The sequence below is a fragment of the Myodes glareolus genome, chromosome 3, assembly GCF_982192425.1.
Source record: "Myodes glareolus chromosome 3, mMyoGla1.1, whole genome shotgun sequence".
NCBI classification, from domain to species: domain Eukaryota; kingdom Metazoa; phylum Chordata; class Mammalia; order Rodentia; family Cricetidae; genus Myodes; species Myodes glareolus.
In genome coordinates this window covers 75,927,972-75,952,969 of record NC_142028.1, presented here as the reverse complement: position 1 = coordinate 75,952,969, position 24,998 = coordinate 75,927,972, and the positions used below count along the sequence as shown (strand labels likewise).

Here is a 24,998-nt window from a genome sequence, read left to right as displayed (position 1 = left end):
CGGCCAGGCACATTCTCCCCCCCCCCACCCCCCAGTGGCTGTGAGCTGGCGGGTAATGGGCGTGTAATGGCCTCATTTCCATGCCCGGCCTCCAGGAGCGGCGGTAAGTGTTTGATTGCCTTAATTTCCAAACACATCATTATCCTAGCTTTACCAGCGCTTAATAAACACTTTATGAGGATTTTTTTAAAAACATCTTCGGTCCGCATACTTCTCTGAAGTGATAAACTCTAATTAAGTCTAATATTTAAAAATATGGTAATGGTGAGTTGTTTGAATAAGTGGACTGCATTTCTGTAATTTCATTATTACGTAAAACACGCTAATTATTTGGAGCACGCTTATTACAGAGAGAGAAATCGCCTGCTAATCAAGATGAAATTGCCTTTTCCCCTTATTGTAGAACCACCATCATCCTTCACCATCAGCCCTGTGGCACCTCTGTGGGGTAGAGGGTGATACAGGGAGGGGCTGAAAGAAGGGGTCACTTTAGAGTCGAGGCCATAAGGACCCTATCTAGGGGAGAGTTGGAAGCTGTGAGAGTGCTGAGTGGGAGGAGAGCAAATATATGTCTAGAAGAGTGTCGTGCTGGCCAAGGTGGCCATGAATAGGGGCGGGGCACAGGAGACTGTAGGCCAAGGCTGGTCCAAGGGATAGAGAATGAGTGTCAGGATATTCATTTTTGAATTAACAATATTAGGAATTAGAGTAACTAATAACTTAACACAGACACTATTGTGAACACTTCACAGATAATTCATTACATCTTAAAAGATAAAAATAATCTTTTAAGAGAAGTAGTTGCTATAATTATTCTTCCCATTTTAGACAAGAAACCAAAAACACAGAAAAGTTAAAATTTGGGAGCTTGCTTAAGTTTAGTTATTAAGTAGCTCATTTTGGACCAGATTTAGAGTCTGAGACTAGATAGGGTTCTCTACTGTTTAAATTCTAAATTCACTGCCTTAGCTACTAGAGCTACTTAGGGCACTGAATGCTCTGCTGGCCCCATCATAGAATTGCCAAACCTAGTGAATAAAAACGTAGAGCTGGGGGGCTGGAGAGATGGCTCAGAGGTTAAGAGCATTGCCTGCTCTTCCAAAGGTCCTGAGTTCAATTCCCAGCAACCACATGATGGCTCACAACCATCTGTAATGGGGTCTGGTGCCCTCTTCTGGCATGCAGGCATACACATAGACAGAATATTGTATACATAATAAATAAATATTAAAAAAAAACAACGTAGAGCTGACAGGCATAGTGGTGCATGCCTTTAACATCAACACTCAGGAGCCAAGGCAGGAGGGTTGCTGTGAATTCAAGGCCAGCATGGTCTACATGGAGAGTTCCAGGACAGCTAAGACTACATAGAGAAACCCTGTCTCAACATGTAGAAGGGCAGTCAAATTTCAACTTGAGAAGACAAGTAGTGTTCAGTGCATGTCCCATGTCGAGCTGGGACAACATTAGTCTGGCAGTCCTTTGATACCGGCCTGGGGTTAACCCACAGCGCTTTTGCTCAGAACATTATTGCTGCTGGATGTCCAGGTAGATGTTGGTTGGCCCAAGGTCAGTGAGAATCTAGAATGTGAATGCTCATAGCTCTTCTCGTGATCTCTTGCCACACACAGGTCCTATTCCTTGCAAGTTCCTCCCTGCCCATCCCTGTGCCTCGGCTTTGCTGACCTCTGCTGCACAGGCTCAGGCCTCACCCCTCAGCAGACAAGGTGAAGACAGGCGGCTGAGGCTCCAGTGCTGGCCTTGGCATCTGTCTACGTGCTCCTTTGACCACACTACCTCTTAGCCTCGTTAATGTCAGCGGGTTCCCACCCTGATTCTCCAGTTTGATTTACCCTTTGGTCAGTTTATGTTTATTCTCTTTACTGGTTCCAATACTATGCAGATAGGATAGAGTGGTCATTTTAGAAGGGCACAGAAAGAGAGGACAGTTTAGTCCTTGTTGATAGGGCAATGTGTTCTACATCAGGAAAAGAATAAAGTTGGAGCTATTGCCTATCACACACAAAATAAAATTCCAGACAAATTAAACATAAATAGAAAGTATAGCTAAAGCGGGGTGATGATGCAGCCTTTAATCCAGCACTCAGAGGGTAGACACAGGTGGATCTCTATAAGAACAAGGCCAGCCTGGTCTACATAGTGAGACCCTGCTCAAAAAACAAAAACAAAACAAAACAAAACAAAAAAACAAAAACCAAAAGCGATAATGGGCTGGAGAGATGGCTCAGCTATTAAAAAGCCCTGGCTGCTCTTCCAAAGGACCTGGGTTCAGTTCCCAGCACCCATAACTGTAACTCCAGTTCCAGGAGAATCCTCTGGCCTCCACAGACACTGCATGCATGTGCTACACAGCCATACATGAAGGCAAATGTCCATACACATAAAATAAAAATAAATCTTTAAAAAACAAGTAATAATGATAGTAATAAAATAAAATATAGCTGAAAATATGGGTGCCTTTGTTTTGTGGGTTGAGGGGTGTAGATGTGTGAGCTTGATATTGGGTGCATCAGTCATTCTCCATTACTGTCTGAGAGAAGGTCTCTCACCAAACTCTGAACTTTACCAATTCAGCTAGACTGGCTGGCCAGCAAAGCCCCAAGGCCCCTCCATCACTTCTCTCTTGTTGGAATTGCAGGCATATACTGGCATGCCTGGCTTTTATGTCCGTAGCCAGGATGATCAACTGAGGCATCTCCTTAGCCCTTTTTGGTTTTTTGTTTGTTTGTTTTGATTTTTTCGAGACAGGGTTTCTTTGTAGCTTTGGTACCTGTGCTAGAACTCATTCCAGACCAGGCTGGCCTTGAACTCACAGAGATCCACCTGCCTCTGTCTCCCCGAATGCTAGGATCAAAGGCGTGTGCCACCACTGCCCAGCCAGCCCTTTGTTTTTTAACAGTGGGATAGAGAAATGCTTCTCAAACCAGACACTAAACCTTGAAATCCTAATAAAATTCCTTATAATTTTAAATCACCCACAAAAAATCCTACTACTTATTTCGTCCAAACCTAAACTCATTATTGTCCCAAATTGCACCTTCTCTAAGATTTCTTACACAGTGAGTGGCACTGAAATCCTAAACTCATTTCTCTGCCAGTCTTCCCGTAAAAGCTTATCTCTTTTAAGCAGGAACTCTATTTGTGTGCGCACACATTTGCACACAGGAAGATGGAAGCAAGAGGACAACTGGGGGAAGTCGGTTTCCTCCTCCTCCGCGAGTTCCAGGGCTCAAACTCAGGTAGTCAGGCTTGCTCGGTTACCCACTGAGTCATCTCACTGACCCAAACTTTCATTTATTAAAATCTCCCTTGCCTCCAGTCTTTTCTCCACACTGTCAGCAACCCTCCACCACTCCAAGCCTAGTTCTAGGCTGGTCTCAGGCGCGAGCTGTACTTTAGTCTCTTCACTGATGATTCTGCCTTAGTCCTGTTCTCACGTCTTAGATTGACAACTCTGAAACCCAGGTCTGGTCTTGTCATTCTGCTCCTTAAATGTATTTGTGCCTCCACAGTGCCGCCAGAATCAGATTCTTGAACACAAGTTGGCATTTGGGTTCCTCAAGGTCACCTCTAGTTGGTCACCTTGGATTTGACCAGCTCCAGTCGTGTCTTGTCAGCCACCCCATTCACTTGGTGAGACCCATGCTGACACTCCACAGATCACTCCAGTTGTGTGTCTGTATTGATTCTTCACCTTAATCCTAATGTTCTAGATCAGCTCCCTCCAACCTTTGTTCTACCAGGAATCCACTCCTGAGCATCAGAAAGAAGCAGGTAGCTTTTCTATGCCACCTTTGTTCATAGCATTACACCTCTTACAGGGCACACAGAATGGATCGGCACTCGCTAGACAAAGTGAGCACATGAATGAAACCCTTGGTAGACTTTCTGGCCTGTTCCAATTTCCTGTCCTCTACTCTTGAGTTCCCACACCAGTGTAACCAACAAGCATGCAGTGCCATCTCAGTAGCAGCTGCTTTACTAAGCAGCTCTAATGACTTTGGGGACATCTAACAGACTTAGCCTTCCTTGCTAGGTGTTTCCCCTACCCACCCTTCCAAGGATTTGTATAGCTGTTACTCTTCCATTCTCGTCTTGTCAACATAAAAATATTTCTAACTCTAAGAATATGAATTTCCCTTTAAAAAAAAGTTCTCAAGCTGATGTCGCTAGCTTTCTAGAACTTAAAAAGTAAAGACATATGCTTAAAGGCCTCCATTATGGACACAACAGTGCCCTATCATCCCGTGTCATGGCACCCTTGAACTGGCCTGATTAGCTCTGCAAGAGGTGCTGAAAAGGCAGAGCTGCCAGCTACCCCAAATGGTCTCAGAGCTTCAAGTCTATCTCTCCCTTCCCTATTCCCAGGAACCCACATGGTGCAAAGAGAGAAATGACCCCACAAGTTATCCTCTGAATACACCCCTATATACATGGAACAACAACAAAGAAACTTTACAAGTTGGGGGAAGAACCCTGGCTTTGCAGTCTGTAACAGCCAATGTGGATGGTGACCGGGGGCAGTTTTTCCTCATCGCTTTGAGTCTCCATAATAGTCACCACAATTAGACCTCAGGATCTGCCATAAATAGGACCATAAGTGAGTCTACATAGTGAAGGACATTAGTTTCATCATGTGTATCAGCCAGTCTGCCATCTGAGTCATACACAATCACCATTGGGTCATCAGCTCACCAGCACACCTGCATACCACATAAAGAAGCTAGGCAAAGCTGAGCGGTGGTGGCACACACCTTTAATCCCAGCACTCAGAAGGCAGAAGCAGGCGAATCTCTGTGAGTTCAAGGCCAGCCTGGTCTACAAGAGCTGTTCCAGGACAGGCTCCAAAGCTACAGAGAAACCCTGTCTGGGGGGGGGGGGGGGGGGGAGCTAGGCCAAGATGCAGGAGGTTGCACCTTGTTCAGTGTTAACTGTGGTGCTGTGACTGTTACCACCCCTAGTGGAGGAGCCTGGGCTAGAAAAACAAAGCATTTGCGGACATTCCAGACTGTAATGGGTTTGTATGACGCCTTGCTTTGACATTTCCAGAAATAGTAGCTGCTCTTTGAGGTTGTAGTGTAGGAATCTGGGGGCAGTTTAAAGGGGTGAGTCCAGAAAGCAGCAGGGATCAGAGTTTTTTTTGTTTCTGTTTTTGTTTTAATGGGGGTGGGGGGGTTCGAGACAGGGTTTCTCTGTAGCTTTGGAGCCTGTTCTAGAACTAGCTCTTGTAGACCAGGCTGGCTTCGAACTCACAGAGATCCACCTGCCCTTGCCTCCTGCCTGCTGGGATTAAAGGTGTGTGCTATCACCGTCCAGCCCAGCAAGGATCAGTTTTTGCCAAGACTTTGAGTTACATTAAAGATTTGCCAGGCCTTATCACACTGACCTGTAGTCCCAGCTACAGTGAAGCTGAAGCCGGAAGATTGTGGTTCAAGAACTGCCAGGCAACTGAGTGAATTCAAGCCTCCCTTGGTCAATTAATGAGGCCCTGTGTCAAAAAGTAAAAAAAGGAGGCTGAGAGGACTGGAGAGATGGCTCAGAGGTTAAGAGCATTGCCTGCTCTTCTAAAGGTCCTGAGTTCAATTCCCAGCAACCACATGGTGACTCACAACCATTTGTAATGAGGTCTGGTACCCTCTTCTGGCCTGCAGGCATACACACAGACAGAATATTGTATACATAATAAATAAATAAATATTTTAAAAAAAAAAGAGGCTGAGAGCTAGGTATGATGACACATACCTGTAACTGTAGCACTCAAGAGGACCAAGAGTTCAAGGTCAGGGTTATCCTCATCTATAGAAAGTTTGAGTTTATGTAGTAGAGTGCTTGCCTTGCATGTACACAGCTCTAGGTTTAAGCCCCAGAAACTATTCAAAGAAAAGGGGAACGTGCAGGATGAGAGAGATGCCTGTCACCATCTGAGCTGAGTTTGATCTCTAAGACCCACTAAGAAGGAGAGAACTAACTCCCACAAGTTGTCCTATGAGGCATGCACACAGTTAAAATACATGTGTATGTATCTGTAGACTAATCAAGCATGTTAGTGCACACCTTTACTCCCAAGCACTGAGAGGCAGAAACAGATCTCTTGAGTTCCAGGCCACCCAGCGCTACATTGTGAAAAAAAAAAAAAAAGAGACAGCAAGTATGAAGGAATTTAAAGAGGAAAGGACATAAGACAGGATGTGGACTTAGAGGTGACTGGCTGCTGGAAAGTGGAAGCATTGATTAGCAGTCGTCCTCAATCTTCCTAATGCTGAGACTCTTTAATACAGTCCCTCATGTTGTAGTGACACCCCAGTCATAAAATTATTTTTATTGCTATTTTGCTACTGAGCAGTGTCTCATTTCCTAATACCATCAGAAATATGTTTTCTATTGGTCAAGACCCACAAGTTGAGAACCACTGGATTACAGCATAAGGAAACCAAATCCGCAGGTTTCATACCTAGTGAAATCTGGCCAGTGGGTGAGGTGCTTACCTCTCGGGAGTTTTGAGTGGACTGCATACAATGCCGTTTGCTGATTTGAGGATGCCTGAGGAGGAAGAGGAAACTTGGGGAGAATATCCAGTGTCTGGGGTGTTTTATCTGTTTATCTGGAGAGAACTGTTGGGAGCATTTGAGTTTGTGGTGGGATTGGAGAGAAGTCCTGGTTGGGGAGGGCGGCCTTCAGGAGCATCCAGAGCTTATGATTTGGGTGCATGGCATGGGGAGAGGTCAAGACTGACTGAGATATGCAGCCACCTCCCAGCACAGGTAAATCAGCATTTGCTCACTGGTGGCCTGGGGGGCTAGGCTAGGACATTTACTTGGGCCAGGGGAGGCAGATTGAGTGATTTGTCCAGCAATGAGGGAGGAGCCAGATGAAGTCAATAGAAAACTAATTTTCTTTTCTGCTAGAAGAAATGAGGTGTGTGGCCGCTGGGTAATTGCAGATAACGAGGGGACTTATTCTTAATATGCACAGCGGCCATGGTCTCCAGAGTGCTGAAGACAGGAAAGATTTGAGGTACTCTGGCAGGGCTGGGTTTGTTTGGGAAGAATATGCCTCTATCCCAGGTTCCCCCAACTCTCACCAATGCTCATGGCATCTGGCCCCACCCTAACTCTCCAGGTCCCTTCTGTCCTCTTCCCGTCAGCTGCCTAGCTTCTCCTGTCATAACCCCTCCTTCTCCCCTTTACCCCCACAGTACTGGCGTACTCACTAAGGGAGACAAATGACAGGGCCTCAGCTGAGCGGGGCGCGTGTCCGGCCCATAAACCACGGGGATGGGTCATGTCTGGAGTTGCCATGGCCGCCACTACCCACCCATCTGTCTTCTCCCCATTCTGCCTCGGAGCAGATCAGCCCTCTTGGCTTCCTGAGTCCCTAGGGAAATAGGGTATCACCTCCACACTTCCATCCACTGCAGGTATATACATATTGAATTCTTCTGAGACAGGATCCCATCTGATTGGCCTGCCCTCAGCCCTTGATTAATGAGACTCTTAGCTTAGAGGGTACAGGGGTCCCCTAGGCTGCAGTCTTGGGTGAGGGCAAACAGAGGCTCAATGGAAGGAAAAGATTCAGAGCCCTCCTGACCTCACCAGCACCCCTCATTTGATTATGCCATCAGTGTATGGTACTTCTGCACACAGCATCCATCTAATGAGGACAGGGTAGTGGCTGAGGCCATAGCTATGACCCATGGATAAGGAACGGAGGTGGGAGAGAAATCAAAGGAGACAGCTGGGGACTGCTCTGGGAGGCTGAACAACAAAAACAGGTAGATGGGTGGTTTCTGTACTAGACATCCTCTGTTGCAGGGGTTCTCAACCTTCCTAACACTGCAACCCTTTAGTACAGTTCCTCATGTTGTGGTGACCCCCAACCATAAAATTATTAAGTTGCTACTTCATAGTTATTTTCATAGTAATTTTGCTGTTATGAATTATAATGTAAATATCTGATATGCAGGGTATCTGATATGTGACCCCAGAGGGGTCATGACCCAGAGCTTGAGAACCAATGTTTTTTTAGGTCAAGCTCCTTCGTGTATCTAGAAATGGAGCAAGTCCTGTCCTGGCCAAGTCCTTAAGAGTCCCTATAGCCTCTAGGCTTCCACATTAGCTTACAGCATGGAGTTTTTTTCAGAGGCCAGTACCAGAGAAACTGGTAGGGTCCGATACATACAGGCTATTTAACCTGGTATTTGAGCAGACACAAGATCCCAGAAGGTGGCCAGCAGCCAGCCTCCTGGGACAGAGGCAGGATGTAGGTTGACTAGTGGGTGTCTGGTAGGGCGGACAGCACATGAACCAGGGCCTTCCCCAGCCTGTCTGGAGCTACATGGAGACAGAGATCCAGAACAGGTGTTTCCCAGGATTCTGGCACAGCCATGCCAAGTCTTGTGTCTTGTCATCGGTTGAGTATGGCCTGGACCACAGTCTCCCCGACACACATACAAGTGCCACAAAGTCACCCTGGCCGTGGGTGTGATGAATGGCCGCACAGTAATGAGATGGAGACATCAAGGCGGGTGGCGGGAAGACGGAGTGTGGCGGACAGGCTGTCCCCACGCGGCAGCAACAAGAAGGATCGCCCAGCGGCCAGGGGCCGTCAAGGGAGAAATTACACATTTACTCTGCCTTTTTCTTACTGCGACGGCGCCCATACATCACCACTGGGGCTGGGATAGGCCAATTTCCAGCATGAATTATGGGACTGAGAAGCATTGAGTCCAGGCTTCCTGTAGGCCCAGTATCACCAAGCCCAACTCAAAGCTAGAGATGTTGCCACCAGAGCCAATGTCCCCCTTAAGCCCTTGGCTCCTGAGTCTGACCCTGTCTAAATGTCTTCTCTTCTCTCTAGATGACTGCAAGAATATTGCCAACATCATGAAGACATTGGCTTACAGAGGTTTCATCTTCAAGCAGACATCAAAGCCCTTCTGATTGGCAGAGGACAGGATGGGGCAGGACAGGGTAGCTGCTTGGCCCAAACCAGAATCCTCCTCTCCCTCACCAGAGGGAAAAGGGAGAGTGGCACAGCTCTGCGCCCAGAGTGTCCCCCAGCTGCCCTATGGGCTTGTGCCCTGGGTAAGGGCTTGGCCACTTGGCCCCTCTGGAGCAGACACTTTGTGCCCCACCCCCTCCCACTCCTCAGTCTCCGCCCAGTATTAGCCCCTGCCATTATGGGCCTGGGCTAGGGGGAACCCAGGTACTCACTGCCTTCTCCCTGGTACACAGGCTTCTGCTGGGGCCACCGAGTCCCTCCTGTCCCCCCTCCCATCCATAGTGCATGGTGTGTGGTGCCCCCAGGGCTCCAGGACAGATCAGGTCCCACCTTGTGTCCACCCCCATCCCTGCTGTGAACGTGCCACTGAATAAAGTTGGGGAAACAAGGTCCTAGTGTGCAGGAGCCATCCTTGTGTGTAAGGCTCCAGGCTTCATCTCCATTCAGAGCCGCTGACACTGCAGTACCTTTGATGCCTTCATTGAGGATGCATAGACTGGGAGCAGGAGGCAAAAGGACCTGGCAAAACTGCTGCTATCTGAGTCCCCTGCTGTGTAAGGCCGTCTAAATACAAACACAGGTGTCCAGGTAAGGAGTCTAGGCAACAGAAAAATGGTGAAGGGCCTGAATGTGGGCATTGCAAGCAAGCGTTTAGGAACTGATTGTAGTGATCAGTCTATCAGCCTGTCACCACAGCCAAGGATATGAGGTAAGGAAATAGAATCAGCCAGTCAGTGTAACAGCTCTGTTTACACCATACCCCCAACCCTAGTGGCCCCTTCATGGTTTCTTGGCTTTCTTCACAGAAGAAGAGCTGGAGGCCGATTCCCGTCGTTTCCGCTGAAGAGACAAAAAGTGTTGAGGTTAGTGGCCTCTGAGGTGTGACTCAAGGTTTAGTGCCTGTCATTCTCAGAGAAGAGGCCCAGTAGTTAACCTAAACCTACTCCTGTCCTCAGCCTCTCCCCTCACAATGGCAACCATTCTCCTGAAGGCTGTACATACATGCATTCTCCTACACAGTCAAGGCATGCTCCCCCAAGCCTGCCCAGGCGCTCTTACCGAATTGGGTGTGAGGGGTGCACCCACTACATCAATGATGGTGTCCTTGGTGGGGTCAAGGCCAAGTCCAGATTCAGACACCGCTGGCTCAGCAGAGGCTGGGGTTGGTCCCACTGCTGGTGTGGCAGGGCCCCCCAGCACTCCTGCCCGAGCCAGGGCCTCATGCCGGTGCCGCAGCATCTGTAGCTCGTATTCACAGTTGGCACAGGCCTGCTTGAGCTCGTACAGTAACACCAGGTCACTCCGCAACTCATTGAACATATGCACCAGCTCCTCTGTGGGGGTGGGGCTCAGCTCTGCAGGCAAGACAAAGCCCAACTGTGGTTGAAGGCTTGCAGTATGAACTGCCCTCCTTGCACAGCCCCCGGGAGAGGGAGCTAGCTATCCCATGAGGTTCGGAGTCACTCACCCACTCCAAGCTCCAGCAGCATCTGTTCCAGCGCCTTGATCTTCTTCTGACCCACAGAGCTGGGCAGCTTCATCTGCAATGACAGTCAGCTAAGTCCCACACCCCTTGATGAGGCTTAGGGAGAAGGGGGTTCACCAGTGAGGCTCATGGGTAACCTCTTCAAGTAGCTATGGCTAAAACGGAACAAGCTGAGAAGTGGAGACTAATAAAGGCAACCTTGGCCTGGCCATGCCATGAGATTACGGCGAGGCCACCTCTTCACAGCCCCCTCTCCTATTGCTTTAGCCTTGGCAGCTGTAGCACTGAGGCCATTGGGAGCCCAGGGCGGAAACACCGAAGGAGGTAACTCACGCGCTGGCTCCGCAGTGTGACACCTGCCGACTTAAAATCTGGAAACTTGATGCCTGCAGTCTCAGGAACAGCCTGGGGGAAGAGTTAGAGAGCCTAAGGTGTCACAGGGAGTGGCCCAGGGACCCACTGACTCAAGGTACTCTCAGAATGCCCACTTGAAGCTGTGCCAGATAACCTCCATATGGAAGTCAGCCTCCATACCGGCTTCTCAGCCTCCTTCTTCTGGGGTAGCTTTTTCTTGGGGGCCTTGCGTTCTGTGCGCCGCTGCTCTGCGGTGGTGTCTGCTGCTGTAATCAGCTTCTGCAGGTCTTGGCTGCGTTTTTCCCGCTCTTTTTTCCTGGCCTCAATCTTACGAAGCTCCTGTAGCAGGTACTCTTCCTCTGCCACCTGCAAAACCAAGAAATGCTTTGGCATGTATGGCGGCTGTGTGGAAGCAGGGTAGCCAGGGAGCTGAAGGACACTAGGTTATCTATGAGGGAACCAGAGGTAAGGAAACTGCAGGGAGGGAAGAACAGGGGAACCATGGGAATGGGCTGAAGGTGGAGGAGCCTAGAGGTGAGAGTTGAGGCCACGGAGGGTAGGAAGGCAAAGGGTTTCAGGTACGGGGAAAGGTCATGAACCTGTTCTGGGGTCCGGTTATAAAGCCGCTCCAACTGTTCCTTCCGCCGTCTCTCATGCCCAGCATCAAATACTGGTATTTTGAGGTCTGTGCCCGGCACAGCCCTGACATTGGCAAGTTTGGCACAAATATGGTAGTACCTCTCTTTCAAATCCTCTACAGAACGTTTCTGAGAATCAGAACACATAGGGATGAACACTGAGGAGCACGTGGAAGGGATGGCAGGAGGGCTGGGCACTTGGCAAATGCACACCAGCTCACCTTGAACTGCTGGTGGTCATACCGATCATGAATAACTACAAAGCGCAGATCAAATCGGCGGCTGAGGTCGAAAAGGTGGTCAGTCTCTGCCTTAGTCCATGCGTCGTCGTGAAGGTAGAGTTGGTACTCCTGCTCTGAGTACACGGGCACCTGCACCGTCTACTAGCACAAAGACATAGGGACCTCATTCCTTTGTCATATGTCCAAGCAGGCTGGCCATGTGACCACACCCCTTCTTGTTTATTACCAACCCCTGTGTAGAGGCAGCCTGTAGGGAGGAAAGACCCAGTCTGATTGGCCAGGGGCCCCTCCCTAGAAGGCTCTGGGTCAGTGGCCTACCTGGTTCACTCCAGGACAACTTAACATCTTTGGGAATGGATCACATGCTCCTGCCTGACTTGTAAGCACTTCTGTGGCACTCAAGGGTCAATTGTGGAGTCAAACACTCATCAGACAGAAAGGCCCAGCGCCCCTAGGCTATGCACCACTTGTATAAAGCACTACTGCCACCCAGTGGTAACAGTGGGACTTGCCAATCCCAGAACACTTCAAAGTTGGGCATCTCCAGGAAATCCTACTGCCAATGCCCCTTCCTCTCCTGGCCCATATTCCTCCTCCTTCCCCAGATCTCTCTCTCAGATATACCAGCATCACCATAAGCTGGGTCTATAGATCAAAAACAAGGAAGGAGTCAGTGATGGGCTATATCAGAAAGTTTCTTTTGAATTCAAAAATAAACCAGGCTCTTTCCTGCTGCTCTTGGACACTTCCTACCAGAGGTCACACATGTCCCACCTTAACATGCTCAATACTGCAGTCCTCCCTCTTCAAACATCTCCAGTCCAGACCTCAACCACTATACCAACAGCCAGCACCAGAACCCTGGGTGTGCTGTTGATTGGTGATGGTCTATGTTTCTGTTTTGTGTTGACACAGCCTTGGGAAGTAGTCTTGGCTGGCCAGTACTCTCTGTGGAGGACAGATTGGCTCCAGCTCACAACAGTCCTCCAGCCTCAGTCTCCCCAGTAGTGGATTGCAGGCATGCACCACCACACCTGGCAATGGAAAGTATCTTTTAATTCCTACTTTTTGCTCAATCTGTGGCTTCACCTCCAGAGTCCCCCTCCATCTCCATGGCCATAGCCCAGTTAGGCTAGCTCAGCACCATCACTGGCCTGCATCAGAGAAGCAAAGCCACCTTCCTACTTGGGCTTCCCTTCAGTTCTCTTCCAATCAATTCTCCATCTGCAAATAAGATGTGACCTGCACCATGCTACTTATAGGGCCAACCCGTGTGGCTTGTCACAACTGACCTACAGTAAGAATAGAAACAGGCCAGGCGGTGGTGGCACACACCTTTAATCCCAGCACTCGGGGGGGAAGAGGCAGGCGGATCTCTGTGAATTTAAAGCCAACCTGGTCTACAGGGCGAGTTCCAGGACAGGCTCCAAAGCTACACAGATAAACCCTGTCCCAAAAAACAACAACAAAAAGAATGGAAACATGAAAGCACTATGTCAACTGTGTGCGCATAAATGTAACATAAATATGAACTTGTGTTACCTTAAAATTCTAGTAGCTCTCTAGTCTCTGTTGGGTTACAAATAGAGACTTTTCCAGTTCCTAGGAAAGATACTGTTCTCAAACACATCATGTGTCCATTAACCTCTAAGATAAAGTGCCCTTTGGATAACTCACAAAGTCAAGAGCCAGTTCATCTCTTACTGTTAGGGCTCAGCACACGGGAGGACCAGTGAAGAGCCACTGCACATTAAAGACTATGTATCTCGGTAACCCAGCCTCCCGTAGTCACTAGTCCTTGAGGACCTAAATCTCCGGCACATACCAGGCTCTTTCCCTCGACTTTATTCTTAACTCTATATTCCTTCTATCAACAGAACATTGTCATCCTTTTGATGGTACAGGCATCATCTCTAAAGAATTTATCTGGTTTCCCAGGCTTGGATGTATATCCCATCTAGTAAACTAATTTGTGTGTGTATGTGTGACAGGCTCACTGTGTAGACCAGGCTGGTCTTGAGCTCAGAGAGTCACCTGCTCTGCCTCCCAAGTACTGGGATTAAAGGTGTGCGCCATCACAACCAGATAATTCCATTTGGTTCTAAAATGCCTGGAACTTCTGGTCAATCTCACTCTCAAATAGTTCAAAAAGACAAATCATCTCATTCATTTAACAAATACTTATGAGCCTGCTAAGCCTATGTTGGGGACACAGTGCTCACAGGGGACACCTCTCAAAGCCAGCAATACAACTGGAGGGGAATAGAATAGAAAAACAATTTGGGTACTATGTGGTATACCTGATGATAAATATAAACAAGTGACCCTGGGTACAGCTGGGCACAGAGCTGCTCAGAGCAAAGGTAAGTCAAGCCTTGTCCTTTGTTTTGTTTGTCTGTTTTTTAGACAGGGTTCCTCTGTGTAGCCCTGGCTGTCCTGGTTCTCACTATATACACCAGGCTGGCTTCAAACTCACAGAGATCTGCCTACCCGTCTCCCAAGTGCTGGGATTAAATGCTTGCGCCACCACCGCCCAGCCAGGCCTACTCTTTTTATTTATTTACTTTGCTGTTGTTTTTATGTGTCTGTGGAGTGGGGGAGGGTGCCTGTGGAAATCAGAAGAAAGCACTGGATGTTCAGAAGAAGCTGCAGTTTGAGGTGGCCATGAGCCACTCTGGGTCCTGGGAACCAAACTCCAGTCCTCTGGAAGAGCAGTAAATACTCCTAATCACTGAGTGGTCTCTCCAGCTCTGTGCAGTGTTTAGTGTTTGTTTTTTTGTAGCCCAGGCTGGCCCTGAATTCAGTTTGTACCTGAGGATAACATTGAACTCCTGATCCTCCTGCCTCCACCTCCCAAGTGCTGGGATTACAAGTGTGCACCACCATACCAGGTTAAATCTTCAGGTTAAAAAAAAAGTGAACTAGTGAGGGAGAACAGGGGACAACACAAGTACAACATGAGTTCAAACAAACAAACAAACACCCCTATGTGTGGGCCTGCCTTCAGGAACCTGGCTGGGAAACTGGCTGAGCTGAGGAGTCTGATGCGGCAGCAGAACCAGCTGCTACAGGGTGTGCACCCTTCTGGGAGCCTCAACTCCACCTGGAGGGTGACAAGATCCAATATAGCTAGGCTGAAAGAGATCAAAAGTCCTAACATTCTAGACTTGGGTTCCATGCCCAGCGCCCACAAGGTGACTCATGATTATTTATAATTCCAGTTCCTGTGGATCCGACTCCCTCTTCTGGCCTCCATGGGCACTGCACCCATATGGTGTACAGACACATGCAGGTAAAACACTCATACATATAAAATAATTTTTTCAGAAGGTCCTGTTTCTTGTATCTAAGACCATTTGGCAACAGAGAAGACACTGGGCTAAAAGAAGAGTAGGAGACTGAAGCCGGCTCCGGCAGTGATGGGGGGCGAAAGCCGTGAGCCCAAACTAAAGCAGAGAAGTGCACAGGCTGCAGGCCCAAGTAACAAGAAGTTAAGACCAAGGAGGATGGCACATCAGTGACTCCTGGATCCCGGCCTGAGCGTGAGTGCAGGGAAAGTCGCTGGGAGAGAGACCCTTCAGAGGAGCCACGGGAGAGAAAGAGCATGAATCCACTGAACTCTGATTTCATTCTCTACCTTGTCATCACCCAGACCTGTCCCAAACTCATTCAATCCTGACACATCTCTTAAAATCCGTGGTGGCTCCTCAGAGACATGAGGGCAAAGGCCAAGTTCTTAGGCCTCCTTGCCAAGGGCCGCCTGGCATGGTCACCGTTGACCAATTGCGCCATACCTCCCCTACATCACCCCACATAAAGCTTTAGCAGTGTGGGAATTGCCAGAGCATCCAATATGCAGGAACCTTTAAAATATCTTTTATATATTGGTGTTTTTTAATTATTTATTTTATGTGCACTGGTGTTTTGCTATAGATGTCAGGTTTTCTGGAACTGGCATTACAGACAGTTGTTAGCTGCCATGTGGGTGCTGAGTATTGAACCTGGGTCCTCTGGCTCTTAACCACTGAGTCATCTCTCCAGCCCCTTAATTAGTGTTTTGAGAAAGGATATCTCTGTGTAAGAGCCTTGGCTGTCCTGAAACTTGCTTTGTAGACCAGACCAGGCTGGCCTTGAATTCAGAGACCCTCCTACCCCTGCCTCCCAAGTGCTGGGGTTAAAGGCATGCACCACCACTGCCTTTTTTTTTTCATTTTAAATTACATTTTTAATTTACAAATTAAATTACATTTCATTTTTTTCTTTTTTTTTCATTTTTAAATTATATTTTTGTTTTCAGGTGTGTGGGGATGAGAATATTTGGAGGTCAGAGGACAACATTTGGGGGTCTGTTCTCTTCTTCCACCACTGGGTCCCATAGGCCTAGATGCAGAAGCCTCTGGACCCTTACATTCCTGTGATTTTTTTTTTTACCTCATCATGTTCTATGTGCATGAAGGGAGAAAAAAAAAATCACTGCACCACCTAGTGACATCATCAAGAAAACTCCCATAACCTTCCAGCCCTCCCAACAGCTCATCTCCTACCAGACTGGAATTGTCCTCATCTTCCTCTACCTCTCAACAGCATGAAGTTTTTAAGGACAGACACTTTGATTTCTTGTTATTCTCAATGGCTAGGCTTCACATGCTGAAACAGTAAAGACTGAGAACACTTTTGCCTTCACAGCAGTCTTTCTCATCCAGCCCTTCCTCAGAGACCTCCTTTTCACCGAGCTGCACCAACCTGTGTCTCTAGCCTGAGGGTCCTAAGAATGATGCTGGGATGGAGGAAACTGATTTGGAGTGGAGTTATTGAGTCACGCTTAACTGTGCTCAGTCTGAGAAAGCCTATAAGCCACCTAGGAGGGGGACCAGGTACAGTGAGATACACTGGGCTGAGATGAGTCTGAGTTTGAGCCCCTTGTGGTTTTAAGCTCTAATTCTAGACTGTTCTGAACCACACTGTACAGTGCTTTAGCCATGGGCTATCCAATCCTAGCCTACTCTAACCCTTCCTCTCAGTGGCTGGGTGAGACTGGAAAAGGCCCCACTTTCAATAAGACTCAATAATCTAGGCCAAAAAAATAACTGCTCTTGGTTTACGGTGCTAGCATAAAGGATGAAGGGCACAGCAGAGGTGTGACTGGTAATAGAAACAGAATTAGCAGATGAGACATATCATGAGGCCTAGTTCAAATGCCACCCTTCCAGAGAGGACCTCCCTGACCAGCCTGTCTAAGGTAGGACTTGGGGCTGGCAAGGTGGCTCAGAAGACCAGATAACCTGTATTTGATCCCTTGGGCCCATGTGGTTAAAGCAGGGAAAAAGCTTCCATAGGCTGGCATGTGCACACACATAAATAAATAAATAAATCGGCAAATAAATAAATAAAAAGTAGACCTCTCCCTCACCTATAACTGCACCGTTTATCTCATTTCTTGTCCATTCAAATTCCAGTTCTATCATATTGGCAGTGCTTATCTGAAAAAATCCCACTGATTTCTGTGCATGTGTACCATCCTCCTCCCTCCTCCTTTCTCCTGTTATTCACAGCTATGAGAAAAGGCTGAGCCCAGGATGAACCTCAGGTTTATCATACAGGCGACTGTGGAGATGGTGCCTCTTACTGGGTAGGAATACAGGAAGGATTACTAGTGCTGATGTGAGCGACCTGTGGGACACTCAGAAAGGGATGCTGGTAAATCAGAGCTTCTGGGAGGGGGCCATCAGCTTGTGAAGAGTAACTGACATTACAGGCTAAAAGAGAACAACACAGAAGACATACATCGGAGCAAAACACCTAGGGCACAGTCTGAAGAGGAGCAACATTTGAAAGGCCCAGGGAAGCTGCTGAGATCCACAGCAGATCCGGAGAAGGAAAAAATCCAATGGGCAGAAGAGTCCACAGCACCTGACCTAGGACTGAGTGGGGAACCATGGATAGGACTGAGCACGTTGGAGAGCCAACCCTGGGAGACTGGAAAACTCATGCAAGTGGCTCAGACGGGCTTGGTTTGTGTGTGTTAGCAGCTCACCTTATTGAACCTGGCAAAAGGGTAATCTTTGCCCTCCTCTGCTGCTCTTCGCCAGTGGAAAAACATAGCGCCATCCTTTCGAGCTGGGTTGGTAAATGGCATCCACTTCCAAGGCCGAACCTTCTTGGATCCCAATTTAGCCTTCACTGTGCGATACCCCTGACCAGTGTCACTGGGCAATAGTGGGGGTGCATCCCTGGCAGTGGAGGGTACGTAGGTGAAAGGTTAGAATCAGGTGTGTGAAGAATCACTAAGCCCAAGAAGTTCCAACAGCCCCTGAATAAGGAAGTCATGTCCTGGAGCAAGACACTGAGCTGCCCTGCAGGAGGAGCCCTGGTTTGGAATGAGTGAGAGCTGGGGAAAGGCCAGAAAGAGTCGACCGGGAAATAGGGACATGAAGTAGGGACGTGCCATGTGGGCTAGGGTCATGCACAGGGGACTTGGAATCCCAATACTTGCTTCTTATCAGAGTAAAGCAAAGCATAGACCTCCCGATGCATGCCCTCAGGCCTCTTGAAAGTCAGCGTCTCCGAGGATTTCTTGGACTTTTTCTGGAGAAAAAACCACAGGGGAGAAACGATGCCCTAGACCTACCCTCACCCAGCACAATCTCCGAAGAAACCAATGCTGAACTAAAGTCATAGTAACCCACGCACAGGAGTATCAGTACCCTGTCTGAGCAAGACACCCCTCTCCAGACTCATCCATCCTTCCCTCACCTCAAGACAGTCATGATGTCTTGGTCTCCATTCCCAACAACTTACAAGTGTCACACTCTCTTGGTCTTCTCATCCCTTGGAGGTTTCCGACTCTCTTGGTCCCCACCACCTCCCAAAGTCCTATCTCCTGCATCATATTGAGGACGGCATGCTTTTCGTTCCAAGATAGCGCTTCTTCCATCGTGCATTTGATGATGGTGGAATTACCACTTCCATCATCTCTCTCCTGCTGTCACCCCTTCCCATTCCTCCGCCCACCCCTTCACCCCCACTCAGCGCTCTCAAGTGCCCCGGCTACCTTGTCCGGGTTGATGATATCCTTCTTGCTGATGGTCCCAGAAGCTGCATCTCCCTCTGGACCACCGAGTTCCAGAATGTCCCGTACATCCGCGCCCGTAGCCATCACGCCTGAGAGATGGGGGAGCACCACCGAGATCAAGGGTCAGTACCTGCGGAAAGACCTTGCGACCGTCAGGGGGGCGGGGCCCCTGTCACTGCAGCTCCAAGTGGGGGCAGGGTGAAGAGGCAGGCCGCGAGGAGAAAAGTACACACCAGGCCTAGGTTCCGCCTGTGTTCTCCGCCTCCCCGCGCGGGAGTCCCTGACGGTCGCACCGTCCTCCCTGCCTCACCAGTCCCCGGGATCCACACCTGGGAACTCCAGCGGCAATCCACTTCTCAGTTTATCTCGCTCGGCGAACCCACGGACAGAAACTTCCGACTGTGCGTTGTAGAAACGCGACCGTCAGAAACACTTCCGGTCTGTGCTTGAACAAAAGGAGCCGGCTGGCAACCCAGTGTGAAAGCCTCTGGGCGCACTGAGTGCTGAATTCGTGCGTTGCTTGTTTCTGAAACATTTACCTCCTATCTTGCTCCGTTGTATCCTGGACTGAAAAGAAAAGCTTAGAGACATTGGAAAGTCAACTATTCCAAAAAATACTTCATTTACAAAATGAAATTGTAACAGTATCTGCTTAAATGAAATACCAATAACCCATGTAAAACATTAGCACAATGTCTGAGACATTTTTTTTTAATTTATTGGATTAATAATGGTAATTGCCTCTGCTTATTACATGCCTCTGTATACCAGGCAATGTCATCGTGCTAAGCTTTCAGAGCAGAGTTAAACTTCTCCAGCTTCCAAGAGAGTGGAAGTGCATCTGTCTCTTCCTGTCTCTCCGTCTGTCTCTCTCTACCTCTCTGCCTCCCTCTTCCTGCCCGGCTTCTTTTCTTGAGCCCACACATACATGTGCTCAGTTTGTTAATATTTAGGAGTAACCTGAGGCCCTTGTTTTGCTTTGACAAGGGAGTCTAAGTAGTAGCACTTCAACTCCCTTAACAATTATCAGTCAATTTACTCTCTTTTTGGTTTTTGAAACAGAACAGCCAGGTCCTGCAACTCTCTCTATAGACCAGGCTGGCCTCACACTCACACTGGAGTGCTGGGATTAAAGGTGTAAGCTACCACCACCTGGAATAAATTAATTTTTAGAGCACATAGATACTGAAATTTTAAACTGGGTGGTGGTAGTGCACATTTAACCCCAGCACTTAGGAGGCAGAGGCAGGTAGATCTCTGAATTCGAGGCCAGCCTGGTCTACAGAGCAAGTTCCAGGACAACCAAGGTCACACAGAGAAATCCTGTCTTGGGGGTGGGGAGTATTGTATAGTTCCCCAGTTCAAAACTAAATATAGTGTTGCATGCCTTTGACCTCACCAGGAGGCAGGAGGCCTGGACTACCCAGGGAGTTTCAGGTGATCCTGGTCTACAAAGTTTAACTCCATCTCCAGAAATGAAACACAGAAAGACAGAAGAGAAAGTGATGGAGAAATTGGAGAAATAATAGATAGATAGGTAGATAGATAGATAAGTTGATCGATAGATAGATGGATGAAGGATAGATAGAAATGGGTCTGGCTCATTGGTTAAGAGCACTTACTGGTACTGTAGAAGACTAGGGTTTGGTTCCTAGCATCTACTTCAAGCTACTCAAGACAGCCTGTAACTTCAGTTCCATGGGATCTGATGTCCCCTTCTGGTCTCTGAGGACTCTGCACACACATAATAAATAATTTTTTAAGATTTATTTATTTATTATGTATACACCATTCTGCCTCCATGTATGCCCACACTCCAGAAGAGGGCACCAGATCTCATTACAGATATTTTTGAGCCTCCACGTGTTTGCTGGGAATTGAACTCATAACCTCTGGAAGCGCAGTCAGTGCTCTTAACCACTGAGCCATCTCTCCAGCCTTAAAATAAATAAATTTTAAAAAATAATAAAAAATAATATAATATATCATAAAGTGTCCTTAGGAAATTAGCACACACAATGTCAATATCAGAGGTTAGAAAGGAGAAGAACACCTTGGAAGAACATAGGATTCTCATCTTGTGTTAACTGTGCAAGAAACTGAGGGGCGAGAGAAAACCACCCAGAACGTTCTCCTTCTGTATCTTGAAACCAAAGATACACAATAACAGGAAGAGGAAAGAGCTATAAACCAATTCAAACCACGAAACAAAAGGCCTAAATAAGCCGGGCTATGGTGGCGCACGTCTTTAATCCCAGCACTCAGGTGGCAGAGGTAGGCAGATCTCTGTGAATTTGAGGCTAGCCTGGTCTACAAGAGCTAGTTCCAGGACAGCTAGGGCTGTTACAGAGAAACCCTGTCTCGATAAACAAAAACAAAACAAAAAAAGGCCTAAATAAATGTGAACAAATCAAACTAAGCAGCGTATTAAAAGAGCAGCCCAACAAACCTAAAGAGGGCGTGTGCCACTAGTGCTAGGGTGGGGCGTCACTAAGGCACAAATCGGAGACCCAGGCTTGTAATCTGAGTTACTAGGGAGCCTGAGACAGAAGGTGTTCTATCTGTGGTACCAAGCTCAAGACCAGCCTGGGCAGCATAGTGAGACCATGTCTCAAAATTTAGAACAGTGAAAAATGCCTGGGGATACAGCAATAGTGTGCATTGCCCAGTGTTTGCAAGGCCCTTGGCTCAATCCTTAGGAGAACAAAAATAAGTCAAAAATATTTAAGTGATGGAGGAGATGTCTTAGAAGTTAAATGTGCTTGCTATGAAACATTAGGATGTGAATTTAGGATTCTAGCACCTACAGAACAAATACATGTGCACCCACATATACAAATAAATTAAATAAGTATTTTTAATTAAAAGATATGTATCAGCCCTGTGTACATATCTTGGTGATAGAGCATTTGTCTAGAATGTGCATTACCTTGGGCTCAATGACCAGTAACGGGGCTGGAGAGATGACTCAGAGGTTAAGAGCTCTTCCAGAGGGCCTGAGTTCAATTCCCAGCAACCACATGGTGGCTTACAACCATCTGTAATGAGATCTGGTGCCGTCTTCTGGTGTTCAATACATGTATACATAATAAATAAATAAAATCATTAAAAAAATAAATAAATGGAAAATGGCAGTACAATCATTATTTTAAAAAATGCCCAATAACACACACACACACACACACACACACACGACATGGATCAACATATTATTGTATAAATTTAACATAAAAAATGATTGTCTTGATTTATTCAACCCCCAGTGATGACATAATAGAAAAGAAGTCTCCCAACAAACTAGACAAGGAATAGCTGTTGTCTGACATAAAACAATAAAACAGCAGGAAGGCAACAAGTCCTGGAATAAGAGCAGACATCCTCCAGCTGGAGCTGGAGAGCAGGCAGGACTGGCCTCAGCCACCCCTACTGCTCAAAATGGCACCAGGTGCTCTGATAATTCCATCAGAGATGGGGGCTGTCAGAAGCAGGGGCATCACAGAGCAGGGAAGCTGAGGTTTGCAGGCGTTGCTTTCCCCGGCATAGAAAAGCCTAAGAAAATCAATCGACAAACTATTACCGCTAATAAGAGAATTCAACAAGGTGACTACATACAAGATCAATGTACAAAAATCAATAGCTTTCCTATATACCAGCAATAGCCAATTAGAAATGTAATGGGAAATAAGATTCTATTCACAATAGCAACAAAAACTATTAAGGGCCTAAGAACAAACCTAAAAAGAGAATTTATGTCAGATCCTTAAGGATAGTTCAGTATTAGGAAGCCCATCAATCTAATGAATCACACTGATAAGATAAAATTGAAAGCTACATAATCGTATTATGTAGCAGCAGAGAAAACACGAAAAACCATTTCTGGTTTAAAAAAAAAAAACAAAAAACAACAACAACAAAAAAACACTGAGTAAAATGAGACCATGGGCTGAAGGAATCTTTTTCTTTCAGAACTTAAAAGGAGGCATCACATTCAATGGCTAAACATTAAAGCCGCCCACATTAACTATTGTTAAATGAAGCAGGAACAGTTATTATCCTTTGAGACTTATGTATGTAGAAATGTAACTGAGAAGAATTTGACAGTGGCCCCATCCTCTGGAAGGACCTACTCCAGAGTCTGCCAAAATCATGACATGAACATCTTTCCCACAAACAGGACTGCTGGATTTCAGAATTTCAAAACAAGATGGAAATTAAAGCCTCACCAAAGACAAAGATGAATTCCAAGGGTCTTCCCTTGCTCTTCTCTTGGACAGAGTCCTGGGCAGCCTGTGCTGGCCGCCAGCTAGCCCACCTTAGTTTCTGCTGGGGTTACAGGTAGGTGCCACCACGGGAGGGCGCTATGCAGTGCTGGGGTAGAACCCAAACCTTCATGCCCTCTAGGCAAGCATTCCACCCACTGAGCCCCTTCCTGTTTCTTCTTCCTTGTTAAGACCATCACCAAAAATTAGCCAGACATTACTTAAACAACCCTGTACCCGTCCTCAGACTGAAGAAAATTGTTTGTTTTTAATTGTCCCAATAATCCTAAACCGTGAAACTGACTTTGTTCTTGTTGTGGTGGGATCTGGTGGATCTCAGAAATGTAGCCTGGCGTCTGTGAGCAAAAATAGCTGCCAGACCAATGGGGACAGAACCCCGACACCTGCCGTTATTGTCTCGGGCTCAGAAACGGTACCTTATTTTAGATTCTGTGTACTGGGTTCGTTCCTGTCACAGGCATGCCTGGAGGCTTATCTCCTTGGTGATGCTAGGCCCTACCGCAGTGACAGTATTAGCCATCACAGATGGAAAAGGTTGGTCAATGGTTCTCAGTTTATCAGTGGAAGTAAGGAACTTTGGTGTTGCAGGGTAGATGATCATCTTGTATTGTTAATATATTCAGTAGGCTAGAGAAAACAGTTTTTAAATGTCTTCCAATATAAAAAATGATCGATGACTTTTCCTGAGATGCCATCACAGTGTTCAGTTCTCCTGAGAAAATGCCCGCTACACTGGGATAAGGAGGCCCTCCCAGCAACTGTCTCCCCGTTTGCCTGCACCTACTCAACCCCCTTCCTTCACGGTGATGGGGTGACCCTATAGAGGATAAGGTCAATGCCCTCATTAAAGCAGCTGGTGTCAATGGCGAGCCTTTTTGGTCTGCTTGTTTGCAAAGCAAGTCCTGGCCCGTGTCAACATTGGGAGCCTCATTTGCAATGCGGGCACTGGCGGAGCTGCTCCAGCTGCTGGAGTCCTGCCCCATCCTCAGTGCTGCCCCAGCTGAGAAGCAGAAGCAAAGAGAAGAATCTGAGGAGTGTAATCATGATATGGGCTTTGGTCTTTTTTTTTTTCTTTACTAAATCTGTATTGTTTGTTTGTTTGTCGAGACAGGGTTTCTCTGTGTAGTTTTGGAGCCTGTCCTGCTCAATAGAAAGATGAACTTTGGTCTGAAAAAGAAAGAAAAAAATGTGCAAAAAAGTAGATGTCTAAGTTAATTGTAATACACAAATACAAAACATCACAGACTCCAGGAATGGGCACAAGTTTTCCAGATGTGGCGGCACATATCTTTAATCCCAGATGTAGAGGCAGGTGGATCTCTATGAATTCAAGACCAGTCTCATCTACATAGCGAGTTCCAGCATAGCCAGCTCTCTATAGTGAGACCCTGTCTCAAAAACCAAACCAAACCTTCAGCAAACATTTAAAAGTGGTGGTGGGCAGATAGCACATAAAGCCGAGCAGTGAAATGCGGATCGCTGTCGAAGCTGCGATAGGGTCAGGAGACTTATTATCCCATTCCCTCCGGGTCTGATATGTTTGCAATTTTCCATAATAAAATTGTATGACTTCCCCTATATGTCTTCCCATTCGAAGTCATTGAACTTTAAAGATCAAGTGTCAGATCAAATAAAATTTTATATAAATTACTTTCCCGGAGTTGCTTTCTTTGGTCTTGGAAGCCTTTTAACAGATAAAAGTTAAAATATTGTGGAAAAATAAAAGCCCGTTGTCACAGTCTGTTAATCCCACGTCTTCCCATGAGAAGGGTAAATTGTTCCGTGGCAGTTTTACAGGATCTGAGCCCCAACACAGGACGGTTCCCCAAGGGCTCTCTCAACTGTTTTCACTCACAACACTTCACACATCAGCATGGCGACTCTACGCAAATGGCCAGTTCTCTG

At 47.1% G+C, this 24,998-nt stretch overlaps 2 protein-coding genes and 1 pseudogene across 12 annotated transcripts in view; 2 read left to right on the top strand and 1 right to left on the bottom strand.

Moving 5' to 3' along the window:
* The window catches only part of Eri3 (ERI1 exoribonuclease family member 3), a 132,203-nt gene extending 122,792 nt beyond the window's left edge, over positions 1-9,411 (top strand). For all 9 annotated transcript variants that reach the window (XM_048450539.3, XM_048450540.3, XM_085698779.2 and 6 more), the window contains one exon: positions 8,878-9,411. In XM_048450539.3, the coding sequence (XP_048306496.1) occupies positions 8,878-8,960 (83 nt within the window). In that variant the 3' untranslated portion in view covers positions 8,961-9,411. The remainder of the gene's footprint in view (positions 1-8,877) is intronic.
* A 341-nt stretch (positions 9,412-9,752) lies between these two features.
* On the bottom strand, positions 9,753-19,245 carry Dmap1 (DNA methyltransferase 1 associated protein 1). Of its 3 annotated transcripts, none has more exons than XM_048450528.2 (11): positions 19,143-19,245; positions 18,793-18,902; positions 18,235-18,326; positions 17,776-17,971; positions 11,721-11,879; positions 11,461-11,628; positions 11,042-11,227; positions 10,841-10,912; positions 10,490-10,562; positions 10,081-10,376; positions 9,753-9,861 (listed from the first exon to the last, which is right to left on the bottom strand). In XM_048450528.2, exons 2-11 carry the CDS (start codon positions 18,895-18,897, stop codon positions 9,802-9,804), a joined length of 1,407 nt encoding a protein of 468 aa, XP_048306485.1. In that variant the 5' UTR covers positions 18,898-18,902; positions 19,143-19,245; the 3' UTR covers positions 9,753-9,801. The 3 variants fall into 3 exon arrangements, with proteins under 3 accessions (XP_048306485.1, XP_048306484.1, XP_048306483.1); XM_048450527.2 differs by having other exon boundaries at positions 18,793-18,943; positions 19,143-19,244; XM_048450526.3 differs by having other exon boundaries at positions 18,793-18,943; positions 19,047-19,198.
* Positions 19,246-23,766: 4,521 nt separating this feature from the next.
* On the top strand, positions 23,767-24,173 carry LOC125410827 (large ribosomal subunit protein P1 pseudogene; annotated as a pseudogene).
* Positions 24,174-24,998: the final 825 nt, after the last annotated feature.

Bases quoted from the DNA above. Each gene is read 5' to 3' on its own strand.
- Dmap1 (XM_048450528.2), bottom strand. From the start codon at position 18,897: ATGGCTACGGGCGCGGATGTACGGGACATTCTGGAACTCGGTGGTCCA. The intron at 11,228-11,460 runs GTTCATGACCTT...TTGGTTTTGCAG, and splicing joins ATAACCGGACCCCAGAACAG to GTGGCAGAGGAAGAGTACCT. The intron at 10,913-11,041 runs GTATGGAGGCTG...CTCTTCCCCCAG, and splicing joins AGAAGGAGGCTGAGAAGCCG to GCTGTTCCTGAGACTGCAGG.